Below are 17,143 nucleotides of genomic sequence, written 5' to 3'. Positions count from 1 at the left end.
AAAATGGAATTTGCGTTACTGGTACGAGAAATGTTAAATTACGGAAATGCCCTGGTTGTAAATGGTACGCCCAGCTGCCGTAATTTTCCAAAGTAAATATTAGATCTGGTGGACTATCAAGTCTATCATTGATATTTGATCAACTAAAAAAAAAGTGTTAACTATTTTTTTTATTCCATGGCCAAAGTGTTAACTATTTTAGATGTTGTTTAAATATTAATCCGGATCTAAAAAAAATCTATTAAATAGTAGTGATGGTGCAATAGTCTTCAAAGGGGAACAAGGAACTCATGTCTTAATTTCAAAGTGATGGAGCAATAGTCTTCCACTTCATCATATAGACTACGTACAATATAAGTTGTCATTTGCGTTTTTCCAAATTAAGGAAAAATATTTAAATTATATATATTTTTTTTTCTGGAAGCTAATTGCTGCATGACCGGTCAATTCTCAAATTCTCGAGAAATTAGCGTTTTGAGCTTCTACAAAAAAACATTTCTGCATTTTTGTTCTAATAGGCTCGATCTAAAAGCATATATAAGCAGCCATGAAGTCAAAGCATTACATATTTACATACATGCACACTTTGTAGCTGTTTTGTCTAGTTTTCTAACACAATTTCTCATTACGTAGTTATTCTCGTTATCTCAATAATATGTAATTATCGAATTTTGTCTTCGTCCAGACAAGGATAGAAGAGTGTGTATAATAATGTATATCAGTATATATATGCTCGAATTTTTAGAGGTATCCCAAAAAGGAAAGTAGTTTTCTTTTTTAGCTGAGGAAAAGGAAAGTAGTTAAAAATAGAGAGAGTACGCGGTATTTTAAGTAACCGACAAGCGAGTAGAACCCGTATTTGAAAAAAGAATTGAAAATATAAAATAAATAAAGGAGTATGAGTATCATAGCGAGCAAAAGAAAAATAAACAAGGAGAGCCCAACATCATAAACAAGAAGCTTTATAGCAGAGACTCGGAGAGGAAGCCAAAACCAAGCCAAGGAGAGAGAGAGAGAGACAGAGCCCACAAGACAGGAACTCTGTCTTGGGGAGCTCATCAAACCACTGCTCCAACGGAGCTTCTTCTGCGCTGCTTTCTCTCTCTCTGTTTAAACAGGTACCCTTCTCTCCCTCCCTCTGTCTCTCTTAACGTGTCTGCTAGTCTGTGTGTGAATTTGGGAATGTGGGTTTAGTTTGTAAGTGATTTTTTGTGTGAATACTTGGAAATATGGATCTGGGCCGCTTTGTTTTCAACTGAATTTTGACGGGCTGTGGTGAATTTGGTTTTTGTTCGTGAAGTTGGGAACTTTTAGGTTGATGGGTTCGGATGCTTTTGCTTTTGCAAGGTGAATAAGGCAAATTGTGTTTGTTTTCAGATGACTAGAGCTTGTTATTGGAGATTCCTGATTGATCTATTCATAAGAATGCTGAAACTTTTTTTGTTGTTTCTATTTTGGGTGGTGTGAATAGTGGGAGATTTGTGTCTAAATTGAATTTGAATTCTGCTTTGTGCTTGATTTTGAAGCTTGACAAGTTCCAAAAATAGAGAAATTGTTAATAGACAGAAAAGGGATATCTTTCCCCCCTGAATAGAATTTGCTTCAATGAGTATTGCTTATAATTATTGCTTTTGATTTTGAATGTAATGCGTGAGACTGAATTTTGGTCGTACAGTTTGATGTCCTCCCAGATCCAGGTGATCTACTCACGTTTAAAAGGAATTCCCAGCTGAAAGTTCGAGCTTTTGGTTTTTTTAAGGTTTAAGTAATAGTAAGCGTCATTGCCAACTTCGAACACTATCTGGAAGAAGCTTCTCTTCTGATTTTGACTCAAGTGTGCTTTGGCGAATACATATGCAAGCAAAAGAAAGATATTGACTTAAAACTTCAGCTTTCTGTTCTATTGGAAAAGGGTTTTGAAGTCAGCTACACAAAAGCTTGAAAATAGAAATTTGTGAGAGACTGTCATTAATATTCTGGGTTGGTTGGGAAGCAGGAAATTGGTATGGCTGTTGCCAAGAGCAACAGCGGCAATGGACCATCAGCACGGCCATGCAATTGTTACAAAGTCGCGAGCTTGAATTCCTCCATTTTGGACGCAAACCAGACCTCAAATTTGAAAGATCGATACATTCTTGGGGAGCAATTAGGTTGGGGGCAGTTTGGGGTTATTAGGGCGTGCACTGATAAGTTGACTGGAGAGGTGTTGGCATGCAAATCAATTGCTAAAGATCGACTAGTGACCTCAGATGATGTGCAAAGCATCAAGCTTGAGATTGAAATCATGACCAGGTTATCTGGGCATCCAAATGTTGTAGATTTGAAGGCGGTGTATGAGGAGGAAGAGTACGTTCATTTGGTGATGGAGCTTTGTGCAGGAGGGGAGCTTTTCCACCAGTTAGAGAAGCATGGGCGATTCTCTGAGTCTGACGCCAGGGTTCTCTTTAGGCATCTGATTCAGGTAGTTCTATATTGTCATGAAAATGGGGTTGTTCATAGAGATTTGAAGCCTGAGAACATCCTATTAGCCACAAAAGCCTGCTCATCTCCAATTAAAGTGGCAGATTTTGGTCTTGCAACATACATCAAGCCTGGTACTTCCATATTTTGTTTACTTTTTGATGATTTGGTTTTTGTATTATATTGGTTAATTGTTTCCGCTAAAACATTGAGTTGGTCAGATTTTTGACAATACTTTGGTTCAAGCAGGGCAGAGTTTGCATGGGTTAGTTGGGAGTCCGTTTTATATAGCTCCCGAGGTACTTGCAGGGGGCTATAACCAGGCTGCTGATGTTTGGAGTGCAGGGGTTATTCTTTACATCCTTGTTAGTGGAATGCCACCATTTTGGGGGAAGACAAAGTCACGGATATTCGATGCTGTTAGAACAGCTGATCTGAGATTCCCATCTGATCCCTGGGATCGCATTACTGAATCAGCTAAGGATTTGATTAGAGGCATGCTATGTACAGATCCTTCTAAAAGGCTCACTGCTCAGCAGGTTTTAGGTAGGTAGAAATTAGAATGTGCATGCACATACACACAAGAGTTTACTGAAATGCTGATCTTAGATATATTAGAATGTGCACGCACATGCACATTAGGAGAAGGCTTTATAAAGATATATGTCATCTCTTTTTGGCCATTTATGAATACATGCAAAATTATAGTTTTACAAATTAATATAAATTTCATTCAAATAGGCCATTGATCCTTGCTATTTATCTATAAACTGCAATTCTTCTGATAAAGGCAACACCAATTTTGCATCAAGGACTTCTATAACTCCGCACTTTGTGTTGGGACTGGTGAATCAAGGCAGTTTACCTTGTATGTTAAACTAATCTTGTAGGCTTTAAGTCCAAGAGAGATTTGCACCCCCCCCTTTTTCTTTCTTTTATTAACTCATTAAATAATTACTCTTTATAATCTTTGTGATTTTTCCCTTTTTTAGATCATGCATGGATGAAGGGTAATGAACCATATCCTAAACAGCCGAGTCGATGTGAAAACCTACGTTGTGGAGAATGTGGTGTGGGCGGTAGCTCATACTCTACCTCATCATTTCTGTCCAGGAGTCAGGACATCAGCTTTGGATCTGGATCACCTACTTTATATGATGCCCAATCACCAGCATTCACATGCAGGTCATCTTTTTCTTCTCTCCTGGTGGAACCATCTACTCCTTGCTTATCCAGTGGGTTTTCGTTCAGTAGCAATGGTGATTCTAATGGCTTGGAATTCGCCTCCCATGTTCCCTCAATGCCAAGCTTTGCATTCTTCAGCCCTGGTCCTGTGGTTGAGGAAGGTAGTTGTACGTTAGAGTTCTCAGCCAGCATATCCAAAGTAGATGCAATTCATGAAGGTATTTTGAGTTACATTTTCCTGCTTCCTGCACCAGTCTTATAGAAACCCCATCTAAAATCTTATTAATGCATTGTGATGCAGATACAAGCTCCGGAAAGCTGCTCGTGTTGTCAAATTCCCTTTCATTTAGGCTTGAAGCTAGAGAAATGGTTAGTAAACCAGTGGAAGCTAAAAGAGCAGGGGGAACAACTGGGTCTAGGACGTCAGGAATCCACAGTAAGAGGAACCGTACAATTGGACTTGGTGAGCATGAGCAATTAGATATCATGGTGACCGAATCAATCATTCGTTGGTCATCATGCACACACCTTCCTACTTCTCTAAGATCTTCTCTTGTCTGTTGAATCGTGTGGAACCTGAAACAGTACAAGATAAGGTGGAGGGTTCTGATCAAATATTATGGTGTGCAGAAATTAAAATGCTCATGTGAAGATTCTAAGCTAGTGTTGATGCTTAGTGCCACTTGTCATGTTAGTTTCAAATGGGTGGTCGTATGATGATAGATGTCTTCTTGATATTGCGAGTGAATTTTTGGTTTTACTGGTAGGTAGGAAGAGTAAAAGATAGGGTGGAGGATTCTGATGAAGTATGGTGTGCAGAAATTAACATGCTCATGTGAAGTTAATAAGCTAGTGTATTGTATCAGGCCTGTTTGCTTCCATTTGGCTGATTCCTGATGTTTAGTGCCACTTTTCGTGTTAGTTTCAAATAGGTGGTATGATGATTGATTGTCTTCCTGATATGGAGAGTGGGTTTTGTTTTTTAGTGGTAGGTGCTAGGTAGGAAGAGTGACAAGTTATGGCTAGTGAAGCTTTGCTCTTTTGTATAAAGTGATTGTTCATAGAATGCTTCCCAAGTCTTATGATATAACTTATAACTGTTTGGGTTTTTCTTTTCTTCTTTTTTCTTTTTCCCTTCCCTATCAGTTTCATCCATGTAGATTAAATCATAGATCTTTATATTACATTTTGCGATTTTTAGCAATTTATATGGAACTTATGATTGGTAGATTTCTTTGTTACAAATTTTTTTTTGTGGATGTTTCACGTTTTTATGACGAAACTTCCATTATACTCTCTAGTCTAAGTTACAATTTGCCAAGATAATGATGGGAAAGAAAATAAAATCTGGAATCCCTCTGCTACAATGAAAGGGTGGCTTTCAAAAAGATATCTGCATTATCACCTGTCTCACTATCTGCTAGTGTGGAGAACCCACTTCACTAGGCATGTAGGCAAAGAAAACACCATCTCTTATTATTTATGTTCTGCTACCCTTCTTTAGGGGACAACAATCTATTATCTATTAGCTTATCCCAAAGAAAAGGTGATTATTTTCATAAAAAGCTTGCTTTGACTCTCTTTCTTTCTTTATCCAGGAGAGGATCCCAAATACACTGGTATGGATGAAAAAGCTAATATAAGCTTGAAGGTATTTTGTTACTACAAACGTGTATATAACGTGACATCACCCTTTCGAAACTTTGATGTCACAATCACTGTTGAAGTTTTTATCTTTTTTTTTTTTCCCTCTTTTTTTGGGCAGTCACCAGTCACCAAAATTGGTGATGGAAGTGTTTTCCAAAGTAAACTTCAAACAGATCAAGTAGGGGACCACTAATACACTTCTCTGTTTACGCTTGCATAATATATGCCCAAGTGTCAAGTGCATAACCAGACACCATGTAGATTTTAATCTTCCAATAAAAGGATAAGGTTTAGACTCAAAACCAGCCTCAAGTTTTGCAATGCTCAACTTCATTTAGAGAGGAAAAAAGAATAAGAAAACGAAAGGGTGTTTCAAGTTGCTTTCCACATAATTCAGAAACGCAAATCCCTCTGTTCTACCTTCACAAAACGCAAAAGGGAGGTAGCCCCAAATGGGGTGCAAGATAAACAACTCGAACCCTCCAATTCTTTGGAAATTCCCAACTAAAAAGCAGAGGCCTAGAACAAAAATCATCTCCTTCTCTTCCTCTTCTTACAGTGAAAACCAACAAGAACTTGTTTCCACCACCACAGCCTCTCAAACCAAACATTCAAAATCCAAACTTTATACTGTCCAATTCAGGACTTTGAATACCTGCAAGCTTGGGATATCCAGATATCCTGACTTTGCATACAATGCTGAAGGTGGGACTGGAACTGGGTCTGGTACAAAGGTCGAAGAAAGCAACTTGAGTGATTCAGTTTTGGTGTCATTTGACATTGAAACACTCTATATCCCACCATTGAAGAGTGCAACAACAAAGTTCTTGGGATTGCCATTGCCACCATTTTTGAAGATTGACATTGTCCCAGAGCTCTTCCGCGGGAGCATCAATCAACAATCTGGCAAGGTAGAAGACTATGCTGCACTCATTTCAGTTCCTTCACCCTTCACAAAATATCTAAGCAATGCTTCAATAAAAAAACATAATAACATTCTTGAAATTCATTCCATAACAAACTGTTCCATAACCACTCTGTTTTGTATTGCTGCTACTGTCATTTTTGTAGGTTGATCTTGAATTCAAAGCCAAGTTTTGGTTTTCAGTTGGGAGTATCTACAAGGCTCCTCCACTGCTGGTGGAGACGGTATTGACATCTGAGGATTCGAAAGGAACATTAAGAAGTGGAAAAGGGGAGAGGTTGGATAAACAAGGAAAGTGCAAATTGGTTGGAGTGGCAACTGTTGATCCTATTGATGACTTCCTCATTAACTCCTTCCTTGGCCTTCCTACGGAATGCCTTGCCGACCTGAATGCCACTATTTCCTTGTCTAGTTCTTAGAGGGCTCAAGAAAGACAATCAGGAATTCATAATCCATATACATTATAAATGAACGGGCATATCACATTTCGGTTTCAGACTTGCCTGTAATTGAACTTTACACTTATTTTTATTAATGAACATTATAATTGATATCTGTAAGTATTATACAGCTCTACATTAAAATGTAGCTGAATTTGACTGCTTACAAATTGATAAGAACAACTTTAGTTATCATTCAACTACAGAAGGTTATGGAAGCTTTTGTGGTGTTATCTTTCTCTATATGCAACCCATAGCCATCATTTGCTTTAGAAAATGCAATTATATCCCTGCATGAAGAAAAGAATGGTTAGAGTGGAAGTAAATATAGCGCCGCCAGAACAGAGAAGAAGCAATATTATGTATAATTGTAAAACTCACACGTATGCTCTGTCATTGTTTTGGACAATCGGAAATATCTAGTATTTTAAAAAATCACTCAAATGCCAGCCTCTGAGTGCCGACCAATGAAGCATATTGACCTTTCATAGCCAATAACTCAGAGTGGGTCCCAAGTTCAGCTATCCTGCCATCAGAACACACTGCAATTTGATGGGCATTCTGAACTGTGCTTAATCGGTGAGCAATCACCAACGTTGTCCTGCGCTTCATCAGATGGTTCAGTGCATCCTGGACTAGGCGCTCACTAACTGCATCCAATGCACTGGTGGCCTGTGGCAAACAACTTCAACTAATGAAGCCTAAACTGGGTTGGGCTTAGTAAATTCAAATGCCACAAAAAGAAGAGCTTTGAAAAACATGGAAAAAATTGCCGAGCCTAGCTTTTGATATTTCCAGATTCATTGTTACCATGGTCCAAGAACGGAAACAACTTTGTTCATTTACCCACCAAAAAAAACAAATGGAACCCATGTATAGATGCAATAAAAGTGAACAAATAGTTTACCTCATCAAGTATCAGGATTGGGGCGTTCTTGAGCAGAGCTCTTGCAATAGCGATTCTCTGAAGATTGAAAGAAAGAAAAGTATCAGGTATCTGTCTCCCTCTCCCTCCCTCTCTCTCTCTCTCTCAACTGTTTTTTCATACCTGCCTCTGGCCGCCACTAAGTAGACCTCCACGTTCACCAACTAGTGTATCATAGCCCTTTCAAAAACAAAATAAGAATTCAGTAAACAACACAGGAGCTAGCAGAGTAAAACACAACATATTCAACGACAACCAACCTGTGGAAGAGAAATTATGAACTCATGAGCATTTGCAGCTTTTGCGGCCTTTATCACATCGTCCTTGGATACATGATCATCCGGAAGCCCATATGCAATATTTTCTCCCACAGACACCGAAAAGAGAACAGGTTCCTACATCATTTGTAAATAGAGAACAGTAAGAAAAAAAATGTTAGAAAAAATAATTATATTCAGCACCTCTTATTAGCACAGTTGCAACTTGGTTCTGGGTTGGCTTGGTTTGACATCAATGCCCAACAAAACCAAAAGTAAGCATTAACTATAGACTAACCTACCAAAAATCGAAATCATGATCCTACCACCAACCCACCCCAAGTTCAAAACTCAAATGAAGTTGAGCTATGTTTGGACCCACAAAAAGAAAGGCACCAAGTTTGGACATAAAAAGAATGATATGTTTTCAGAATGCTTTAGGGAAACTATAACTAATCTAATTATATGCACATTCATCATTAAAAAAGAAAAAGAATCTAAATATACACTAATACAGTGTAGGTATGCAAACATAGGTTAGTTCATTGGGTAGAGTACTATGAGCAAAATCAGTCAAAACCACATCACATTTTGACAACCCAAAATCAATGAAAAGACAGAGAACCCGTCAATATGAATCCAAGGTAACTTGGATTGCTACATGTGGTAATTTGCACAAGTTGTTTCACCAAATCAAGTAAGAGCAGAACCAAGGGTAAGAAAATTTTATGTGAGAAAAATGCATTGCGTAAAGTGTTGTATCACATCTGTGGAGATTAAAGAAATTACTTGATTCACTATAGAGACAACCCGTGCCCATTCACTCTTGTCAAATGTTCGGACATCCTCTCCTCCAACTGTTATACGACCTCTATTTGGCTGCAGAAGTTGGCCAATTAACTTAGTTATAAGTTTCATCCATCCAAGAAAAGTAAAGTGAAATTGATGTTTCGAACATAGAAAGAGAAGAAACAAAACCTCATAGAAACGGGTCAATAGCTGTACAATAGTACTTTTTCCTGCACCGCTTGATCCCACTAGAGCAGTTACAGTTCCACATTTTAGTGTTAGATTTAGACCATTTAGAATTTCTACATCAGGTCTCAAAGGATAAGAGAAATGCACATCTGCAGAAAAAAGTCAGGTTAAACAAAATCAGGTTATTAGATGGAATATATTATAACCAAAAGGTCCAAAACCACAATGAGGAATAAGCAAAAAGCAAATTTGGTAATCACTGCACTTCAAAAGAAAATGCATGAAACTGCATCTAGATACCTTCAAGATAAACATCACCAGACCAAGCTAAGCGGCCAATGTTGCTAGCTGATTTTAGATCTGACATGTAATGCATATTTACTGACTGATTTTTCTCACTGAAACCATTGATGAGGAACAATCTGTAATTTTCATCAAGTACTTTCTTTTGTTGCATTTCTCTTTCTAAACCATAAGCAAGGGCTTCATCAATATCTACCCCGGATAAAACAGAGTTAATCCTTTCCACAGCAGCAAATGTTCCACGAAGATCACCAAATGTGTTAACCAGGCCTTGAACCTGAAAGGCCGGTTACATAAGACAGTTATCAAAAGCATTGAGAAGATGGAAATAGGACAAAGGTATACAAACAGTGGAAACTGACTCACAGCGAATGTTAATGTGAAAGTATAACCAATGAAAGAGGCCACAGTTCCAACAGAGAGTTCACCCTGCAAGCAGGAAAAGTTCAGAAAAGAATTTGATTACCAAGAACTAAATTAATGGGCCATATAATCAATATTGTAAGACAAAATATTAGGAATGGATGGTGGGAGAGGATGGACTGAATCTTAATTATGAAAGGTTACAAGTGCTTACCGCCTTCACTTTGCTTCCTCCAAGACAATATAAGGCCATTAAAGATATATAAACAACAACTCTAGTCAAAGATTCGTTAACGGATTTAAAAGTGCCAAGCTTTATTCCACTGCCCTGGTAAGCGAGCACCTGCCAAGCTCATGAAGAAAATGCTAAAGTGCATTGAAGGGCATTTCTGTTTTCATATTTACTACCTTGTGTTATTTACCTGTCGACCAAACATTAGCATTTGGCGCTTTTCCCCACCAAAGGATCTTACCTGCAACACCATGTGGTTACCATATCAATCATCAAGCGTACTCACAATCTTAAAAAACACTCCATTCTGATATCTGAATGAAAAAGCTTTCTGTGGTTGACAAAGAAATTATTATTTGAAGATCCAGATGGTATATAAATATGTAGCCAAGAATTTCAGAAAACTTACAGTATGTATAGCAGAAAATGTTTCTGACACACAATCAGATATGGATGCTTGAGCCAATCCATGAGCCTTGAAAACAGGAATGGTTGATCTCTTGTATACGGCTTCAGGAAATTGTTAATAGTCAGAATCGGGGGAAAAACTATGTTTCAAGCAACAACATATCAAAACTTCCCACCTAAAGACTACTGTGAGCATTAGATAACCATAAACAGGACAAATTTGCACGGTATTGAAAGATGTGAAGAACCTAATCTGATGCAATTGGTAATTTCAGATACTAATATACACAATTACTATTGGTAAAAAATCATCAATTAGGAGCTGATTGTGATGTATACAGTATTCCTAATCCTGGTCACACAGAGTAAATAATCACAGTTCAATTTCTGGTATTATTAGCACCCCATTTCCAGAGTAAATTAAGAAAACAAAAATCATGAAAATTTGACGGTGATGCTTGTTACTTCTACTCTGACCTATATGAAACCGTTACACACATATTAACAGATTACTCAACATAATCATGCAAATCATTATAAAGCTTTATGAATTTCACAAAATTTTCTACAATGAAAACAAATAAAAGAGCTTTTCAAAACAAGAAAACAAAGAAGGAGAAATGCAACTACAACCACCCTCATGTGAGGAGGAACATACAATGTCAATTTTAAACAGTTTTGAAGACAAGATAAATACCAACTAAAACAGACACGGTGAGCATCAGCACGGCCAGGATTGGTGCAAGTTGGGGAGCCAAAACAAATAGTATGCATATTGTCCCGGTAACCTACAAGAACAAAGAAAACAGGAGATTTATTGGGCATACATGAGGATGAGTGATAGATTGAAAAATAACCCACATATACGATTCTCCTGCAAAGGATTACTTTGTAATTTCCATCTTGTAGTACAACAATTTGATTAACATAATAATAATAATCACATCCACGAACAATCACATAATGTCGGTAAAGTAAATCTGAAAATCAGGAAAGCTTCTGGTTCTGTAGAGGTGAAAACTGAGTGAATTCCATGAGAATCAAAATCAGGTATTACATGCTTAAATGGAGGCAACATAAAGCTCACTTGTACTTGGTGTAGAGTTGCTTGCCTCAGAAAGTGCCCTGAATCCACGGTCCCTTGAAATGTTTTCGCTCACAACGTCTTTAAGAGAACCCAAATCAGATGTTAACAAACCCGTCAGTTCACCAACCTATGTGGAGCAAAATCTAACTCAATCCAATAGTACAAAAAGGTTCGGATCATACACAATTCTCAAATAAAAACTTGACTAGGGCCGAATAACTAACAAAAATTCAAAATTAAATAATATTGAAAAATTCAAATGATTTGGTATTTAAGGAACAAAAATTATGCACACACATACCTTGTAACGGTCAAAAAACTCAACCTGCGAGGATCAACAAGAAAAACAGTATCACATATCACATATAAAGAGAGATCAAAGTTTGTATTAACTAACACGGACTGAAAATGAAATAACGGGATTTTACCTTCTGAATCAAAACCCTTCCGAAAATCTGAGCTCTGAGGGTGGACATAACCTTTTCCCAAATAGTATTCAAGTTAACAACAAAAATTACTGTTAAAATTGGCTCCAAAGCGTACAAAACACCAACTTTACTCAGCAACTTCCACAATGGCTCTGGTCTCTTCCCTATAAGTACTTCGAAAAACCGCCCTGATGAAATTACAAAAAAAAAAAAAAATCAATAACATTGATTTTCTTTTCCTTTCTTTTCATTCATTTTCTCGCTAACCAACCAAACATAAAATAATAATTCAAAATTTGTACCTGAAAATATGGGCATTGAGAGAGTGCAAGCGCTGCAGCCAATGAGGGCGAAAGCCGAGATCGCGAGCCTCAGCTTGTGCTTAAGCAGAAGGCTCCACAAGAGCCCCCAGCTAATCACGCTCGGCGGCTGGCCCTTGGAGTCCGGCCCGTCGAATTTCGGGTCGGGCTCGCTGACAATCGGGTCGGAGGCGGGCCCGGACACGTAGGCGAAGGAGGTGGTGGTCTTTGGCGGCCTTGGGAGACGAGAGAGTGAGAATCGCGGGAAGGGATGTGATTGGCGGAGAGAGGAGAGGGCGAGTTTCGGCTTGGTTGTTGCGCGGACGCGTGTGGAGGTGGTGGGAGTGAGAGGAAAAGAGTGTGTTACAGAGGTCATGGCTGTTGCTCTCTCCAGTGTCCAGTCTACTCAATCGCTAAGATAACGGCGAGGTAGAAGAGCTTTTTTCTTGTCCCAAAATTTTGGAATAGCTCCGCCCGCACGCGCGAGAGTATCTTTATCTCTATGTAGTAGATAGACTCGCCCCACATTTACTCCACATGGCCACACCCAATTATTATTACTTTTTTAAACAAATATTCACAAATGCATGGGTGGAATATCATTATTTAGAAAGATAAATCTTAGCTAAGGTAATAACTAATTTGCAAATATTTTAGAACTAGCTAGAATGTCATTTTAATGGTATATTGATATAAGTGATATTTCATCCTATTTCTTTTCACTTTGCAAAAAGAATCTTTAAGTTTAAATCTCCTTATTAGCTTAACAAATGGGCGGTGCAATTCTTATTCCAATCAAACAAGTGGGGTCTTAATATAATGAAACTCATAGAGCTTGTCCAACCGACAAGAAAATGTAGCAAATAAATTAGGATTATAATAAATTAAAGTTCAATTCTTTCAAATGTAACAAAAAACTAAGAAGTATTTATTATTATTATATAGTATATATAATTAAAAAATTTTAATTTTAGATAATCATGTGCAATATATAATATTTTTGTAAATTACATTATCAAAATCTAGTTTTTCATGATATAAAATTGTAATATAACTTAGCAACGTACAACTATTCTAAAAGAACATGTATACAATAAGAAAAATGCTTATTGCCAAACTAATGGTATTGAGCTAACACCCTTCAATAGTATTGAACTCTCCACATGTAAGGAGTCCTATCTCTTTATAAAGAATTTAAATACATGTGAAACATTCTTGAAATTTTTACCATTAGCTATAGTCTCATAGTCTTATGATCTTATCTTATATGCTCACATCTTCAGTGGTTAGTTTAAGTAGCAGAGACAGCGACACAGCACGTTGAGTCGTCCACGCGTCTCCTCGAGAATCGTGAGACCCCTCACGAGATTCTGGTGTCCGCCCCCATCGCCTCGATTCACCACCCAAACCCAAACCAAGCCAAACCAAACCAAACCAAACCAAACCCAAACCTGCATCACCATCACAACGAACCAACTCAACTCAATCCGTCGTCCTCAGCTCCACTCGCTCCCGACTCACTCACCCCCTTCTCTCTCTGAGTGCTCGATTCCATGGGACGCAACCTGTCACATATCCACACGAACATTTATCGCCCGTTCTAGAAACTTCGACAACTTCTCTCTGTTGACTTTCCGCCTCCGAGAATCAGATGGCTCAGCTTCGCTGCATTCTCTTCCTCGCTGCACTCTCCTCTCTGCTTCATGTTCTTCACGCTAGTGCTGGCGATGCTGATCCGATTTACAAGTATGCCTTTATTTTGTTTAATTAAAAAAGGATAATTTGAATTTCGCTTTCCTTTTGTTTGAGTTTTCCATCGTCTGTATCAGTATTTTGTTTCTTTTGTTTTGTTATATAATTGTTTCTTTCAAGTATTTGAGCTCAATAGAATGCTAGCACTGTTTGATTGATAAGCTAGGTTTAAATGTTTAATTATTGATATCGCTAAATGACGTAGTAATTTGATAAAGAGTTCGTATTTTAGGGGTCGAAAACTCAGAAATCTGGAATAGGTGTGTATTCCGTACAGCTGTCTATGTCACGTATTTGTTACTTAATGGATTCAAATTGATAATGGTGATAGGTTATATAATCATTTAATGTTAGGAAAAAAAATTATGGGCTACTTTGAGCTGAGAGTAGTATTGCTATAATAATAGAGTCATGTTGTGGTATTTATTATAAAAAAAAAAAAAAGGTCAAAATTTCTAAGATAATAATGGTTATGGTGTGTCATAAATTATATGCGCTATGAGCCATTTCAGTTTAAATTCTTAATGTAATTTCATAAATAAATAACATATATCCACACAATTTCGTTTTGTCCTGGTGTCTTGTATTTATTTGTTTTCTGCCCTTTCCCATAGCCGTTGAATGATAGCCATTATGATATTATATTATTATGGGTTTTCCAGGTCTTGTGTGGTTCAGTGTGAAAAATCTGGATGTGTGGGGGACATATGCTTTCAACACTGTAAATTTTCATCTGATGGGAAACCTATTGATGGTCCATGGTATATGCAAGAACCCTTATATTTGCGCTGGAAACAATGGGACTGCCGCAGTGACTGCAGGTACCACTGCATGCTTGCTAGGGAAGAAGAGAGAGAGAAACTTGGTGACAAGCCTGTCAAGTATCATGGAAAATGGCCATTTCGGCGTGTTTATGGCATTCAGGTTTTTAGTCAAATTTAGTAGAGCACATTGATTATTGATCTGATTAAGCTAATTTTACTTGCTCAGATGGCCTAATCACTTTTAATGAACTTGTTCATTTTCATAGGAACCTGTTGCAGTTTCTCTTTCTGCTCTCAATCTTGCCATGCAATTTCATGGTTGGATATCTTTTTTCATCCTTGTATACTACAAGTTGCCTTTGGGGCCAAATAAGAAGACTTACTATGAATATACTGGTGTGTGGCACATCTATGGGATCTTATCAATGAACTCTTGGTTTTGGAGTGGTGTATTTCACAGCCGGTAAGTGGTTTTGAATTCCTTTTACACTGTGAATGGTTATATATACTATGGTTCTCTCTTCCAAAATATCAACTTTTGGCTGAAAGATAGACAAATTTTTGTACCTTCCACAGTATCGTTAGACCTGGCCACCTATAGATCTAAAAATTAACGGTCACAAGTTATGACAGCAGGAATAGATCAGCTATAATTTTTTTTCTCTGTTTTCTGGTTTGAGACCTTGGCGACAAGTTAAAACTGCAATAGCAAAGCTATGCTATAACTTGTGGTACTGACCCTGTAGCAAATACAAAATTTTAGGGCACCGACTGTGCCTAGTGTTAGGGAAGAACACAATTTTGATATGTTTATCTTAATCTTATGTTAATTATTTTCAGACAGTTTCAATTTCTATTTTTTTTATATACAATGTAGAGATGTGGAGTTGACGGAGAAGCTGGATTGTTCTTCTGCTGTAGCACTACTTGGATTTTCCCTCATTATAGCAATACTGCGTGCTTTTAATGTGAGAGATGAGGCTGCCAGGGTCATGATTTCTGCTCCTCTGATTGCATTCGTGACCACACACATATTATACCTGAACTTCTATAAGCTTGATTACGGTAATACATTTTCCAAAAATCCCCATTCATGAATGATGAACCATAGTTTTCTGTGTTTACGAAACAAATGAGTGCATTTATGCGTGTTGAAACCTCAAATATTTCCTCAGTTAAATATACTCACACATGGTATAGATACTCAAAAGTCCAGTTTATAAATTACCTTAATTGTACAATTGCATTTGTCAAGGGATTGCAGCACTTGGGCACAACTGAATTTAACTATGTGGTAGTTTAGCTGTTTTAGATTTCTTTTGCTGCTACATGAAATTTATTTTCTTCCATCCTAGGAGTTTTATCACTGCAACAGCAGTCACTGGTTTCATTGCAAACAGTTTTTCTATATTTGTTGGCTTTGTTTTCTCAATTAGTAAACCTCTTATTGTTGATGAGTGCATTTGTTCTAGCTTTCTCATCATGCCAATGGTCCCCTAAACCCTAAATTTTGGTCAAGATCGATGCCATAGAAAACCATTGGGAACTACCTTCTTTTTCACTTTGAGATTACTTGAAACAGCTGTTCTGATATAGAAACGCATATGTTACCAGGAAGTTCTGTACTTTTTGTCAACATGCCTATTAAATCGTATTCTAGTCTGCCCATTTATTGAAACTTATGCAATACATTATGGATAATTTATTCATTTGAAGCTCTTCACAACAATTTATGTTGCATTTGAACAGGGTTGAGGATCATGTTGGAAATTCAATTCAAATTTTTGTTGTTTTTTAAACACTACTTGCTGCGGCATAGTAGTGGACTCTAATCCTTGGGCAATGAGCTTATACAAAGTTTTGCAGGTTTGAACATGAAAGTGTGCATGGCCATGAGCATTGCTCAGCTTCTTACATGGGCAGTTTGGGCTGGTGTTACTCGCCATCCGTCACGCTGGAAGTTGTGGGTGGTGGTTGCAGGAGGAGGCCTTGCCATGCTCTTCGAGATATATGACTTCCCACCTTACCGGGGATTTGTAGATGCTCATGCCCTTTGGCATGCAACCACCATCCCTCTTACATACCTTTGGTGGAGTTTTGTCAGGGATGATGCTGAGTTTAGGACATCAGCCCACCTTAAGAAAGTCAAATAGTGGTCCCCAATCTAAAGCATGCAGATGATGGATTGCGTCAAAGTAATCAGATGCTGGACTGTATCAAAGTACATGACTTGCTACTTTATCAATGTTCTCCTTTTTCACATGTGTATGCGTTTCTCAGAAATGCTTACCATGGTGGTTCCCTTTGTTTTTGCATTTCATTGGTAACGGTCCAATTGTTTCCACTATTTATGTGGGATACTTTCTCCGATGGATTCCCGATTTCCAGGTCATGAGTTGTTCTTTTTTTTTTTCCTGGAAAATCTCAGTTTGTATTTGTAAGATTCAAATAACTAAGTTACGATGTTGTTATGTAAATCTTTGTGAAATACTATTTAGCATGTTGTGTTTATGACAAACAACTATTATCTCAGTCTTTTGGTTCATCAAGATAACATGATAGTTATTGATCAAATGAAATATTGCCTTATTAATTGGGATTTAGTAAGTTGAGATATTAGTTAATGTCTCTAGAAGACTAGACCTACTATTTATATATTTTTGGCATAGACTTATGCAGAAAGGGTCACA

At 37.6% G+C, this 17,143-nt stretch overlaps 4 protein-coding genes across 4 annotated transcripts; 3 read left to right on the top strand and 1 right to left on the bottom strand.

The window, feature by feature from the left end:
* The first annotated feature begins 926 nt into the window (after window positions 1-926).
* LOC147289483 (calcium-dependent protein kinase 26-like) lies at window positions 927-4,757 on the top strand. Its single transcript, XM_086238379.1, has 5 exons — window positions 927-1,118; window positions 1,676-2,594; window positions 2,710-3,006; window positions 3,453-3,863; window positions 3,947-4,757. Exons 2-5 carry the CDS (start codon window positions 2,006-2,008, stop codon window positions 4,207-4,209), a joined length of 1,560 nt encoding a protein of 519 aa, XP_086094505.1. The 5' UTR covers window positions 927-1,118; window positions 1,676-2,005; the 3' UTR covers window positions 4,210-4,757.
* An 873-nt stretch (window positions 4,758-5,630) lies between these two features.
* Window positions 5,631-6,772, top strand: LOC147289482 (ATP-dependent Clp protease ATP-binding subunit). The gene is made up of 2 exons (XM_086236622.1): window positions 5,631-6,203; window positions 6,364-6,772. The coding sequence occupies exons 1-2, from the start codon at window positions 5,745-5,747 to the stop codon at window positions 6,634-6,636; spliced, it is 732 nt and encodes a 243-aa protein (XP_086092748.1). The 5' UTR covers window positions 5,631-5,744; the 3' UTR covers window positions 6,637-6,772.
* ABCB28 (non-intrinsic ABC protein 8) lies at window positions 6,709-12,392 on the bottom strand. Its single transcript, XM_086236621.1, has 17 exons — window positions 11,941-12,392; window positions 11,639-11,826; window positions 11,512-11,535; window positions 11,236-11,337; window positions 10,821-10,911; window positions 10,125-10,225; window positions 9,906-9,956; window positions 9,698-9,826; window positions 9,487-9,549; window positions 9,118-9,397; window positions 8,818-8,966; window positions 8,629-8,718; window positions 7,843-7,977; window positions 7,706-7,762; window positions 7,565-7,621; window positions 7,039-7,329; window positions 6,709-6,947 (listed from the first exon to the last, which is right to left on the bottom strand). The coding sequence occupies exons 1-16, from the start codon at window positions 12,311-12,313 to the stop codon at window positions 7,093-7,095; spliced, it is 2,127 nt and encodes a 708-aa protein (XP_086092747.1). The 5' UTR covers window positions 12,314-12,392; the 3' UTR covers window positions 6,709-6,947; window positions 7,039-7,092.
* An 862-nt stretch (window positions 12,393-13,254) lies between these two features.
* On the top strand, window positions 13,255-16,953 carry LOC147289480 (uncharacterized). The gene is made up of 5 exons (XM_086235578.1): window positions 13,255-13,683; window positions 14,352-14,613; window positions 14,720-14,916; window positions 15,331-15,518; window positions 16,320-16,953. The coding sequence occupies exons 1-5, from the start codon at window positions 13,589-13,591 to the stop codon at window positions 16,604-16,606; spliced, it is 1,029 nt and encodes a 342-aa protein (XP_086091704.1). The 5' UTR covers window positions 13,255-13,588; the 3' UTR covers window positions 16,607-16,953.
* Window positions 16,954-17,143: the final 190 nt, after the last annotated feature.

Source organism: Dryas octopetala, chromosome 3, assembly GCF_963921425.1.
Source record: "Dryas octopetala chromosome 3, drDryOcto1.1, whole genome shotgun sequence".
NCBI classification, from domain to species: Eukaryota; Viridiplantae; Streptophyta; class Magnoliopsida; order Rosales; family Rosaceae; genus Dryas; species Dryas octopetala.
This window is presented reverse-complemented; position numbering and strand designations above follow the sequence as displayed.

Excerpts from the sequence above, each read along its gene's own strand:
- LOC147289483 (XM_086238379.1), top strand. The coding sequence starts at position 2,006 with ATGGCTGTTGCCAAGAGCAACAGCGGCAATGGACCATCAGCACGGCCA. Across the intron at positions 3,007-3,452 it reads CACTGCTCAGCAGGTTTTAG|ATCATGCATGGATGAAGGGT; the intron begins GTAGGTAGAAAT and ends TCCCTTTTTTAG. Across the intron at positions 3,864-3,946 it reads AGTAGATGCAATTCATGAAG|ATACAAGCTCCGGAAAGCTG; the intron begins GTATTTTGAGTT and ends ATTGTGATGCAG.
- LOC147289482 (XM_086236622.1), top strand. The coding sequence starts at position 5,745 with ATGGGGTGCAAGATAAACAACTCGAACCCTCCAATTCTTTGGAAATTC. Across the intron at positions 6,204-6,363 it reads TCAATCAACAATCTGGCAAG|GTTGATCTTGAATTCAAAGC; the intron begins GTAGAAGACTAT and ends TCATTTTTGTAG.
- ABCB28 (XM_086236621.1), bottom strand. The coding sequence starts at position 12,313 with ATGACCTCTGTAACACACTCTTTTCCTCTCACTCCCACCACCTCCACA. Across the intron at positions 9,827-9,905 it reads TGCTAATGTTTGGTCGACAG|GTGCTCGCTTACCAGGGCAG; the intron begins GTAAATAACACA and ends TGAGCTTGGCAG. Across the intron at positions 8,967-9,117 it reads TGGTGATGTTTATCTTGAAG|ATGTGCATTTCTCTTATCCT; the intron begins GTATCTAGATGC and ends TTTTTTCTGCAG.
- LOC147289480 (XM_086235578.1), top strand. The coding sequence starts at position 13,589 with ATGGCTCAGCTTCGCTGCATTCTCTTCCTCGCTGCACTCTCCTCTCTG. Across the intron at positions 13,684-14,351 it reads GATGCTGATCCGATTTACAA|GTCTTGTGTGGTTCAGTGTG; the intron begins GTATGCCTTTAT and ends TGGGTTTTCCAG. Across the intron at positions 14,917-15,330 it reads AGTGGTGTATTTCACAGCCG|AGATGTGGAGTTGACGGAGA; the intron begins GTAAGTGGTTTT and ends TATACAATGTAG.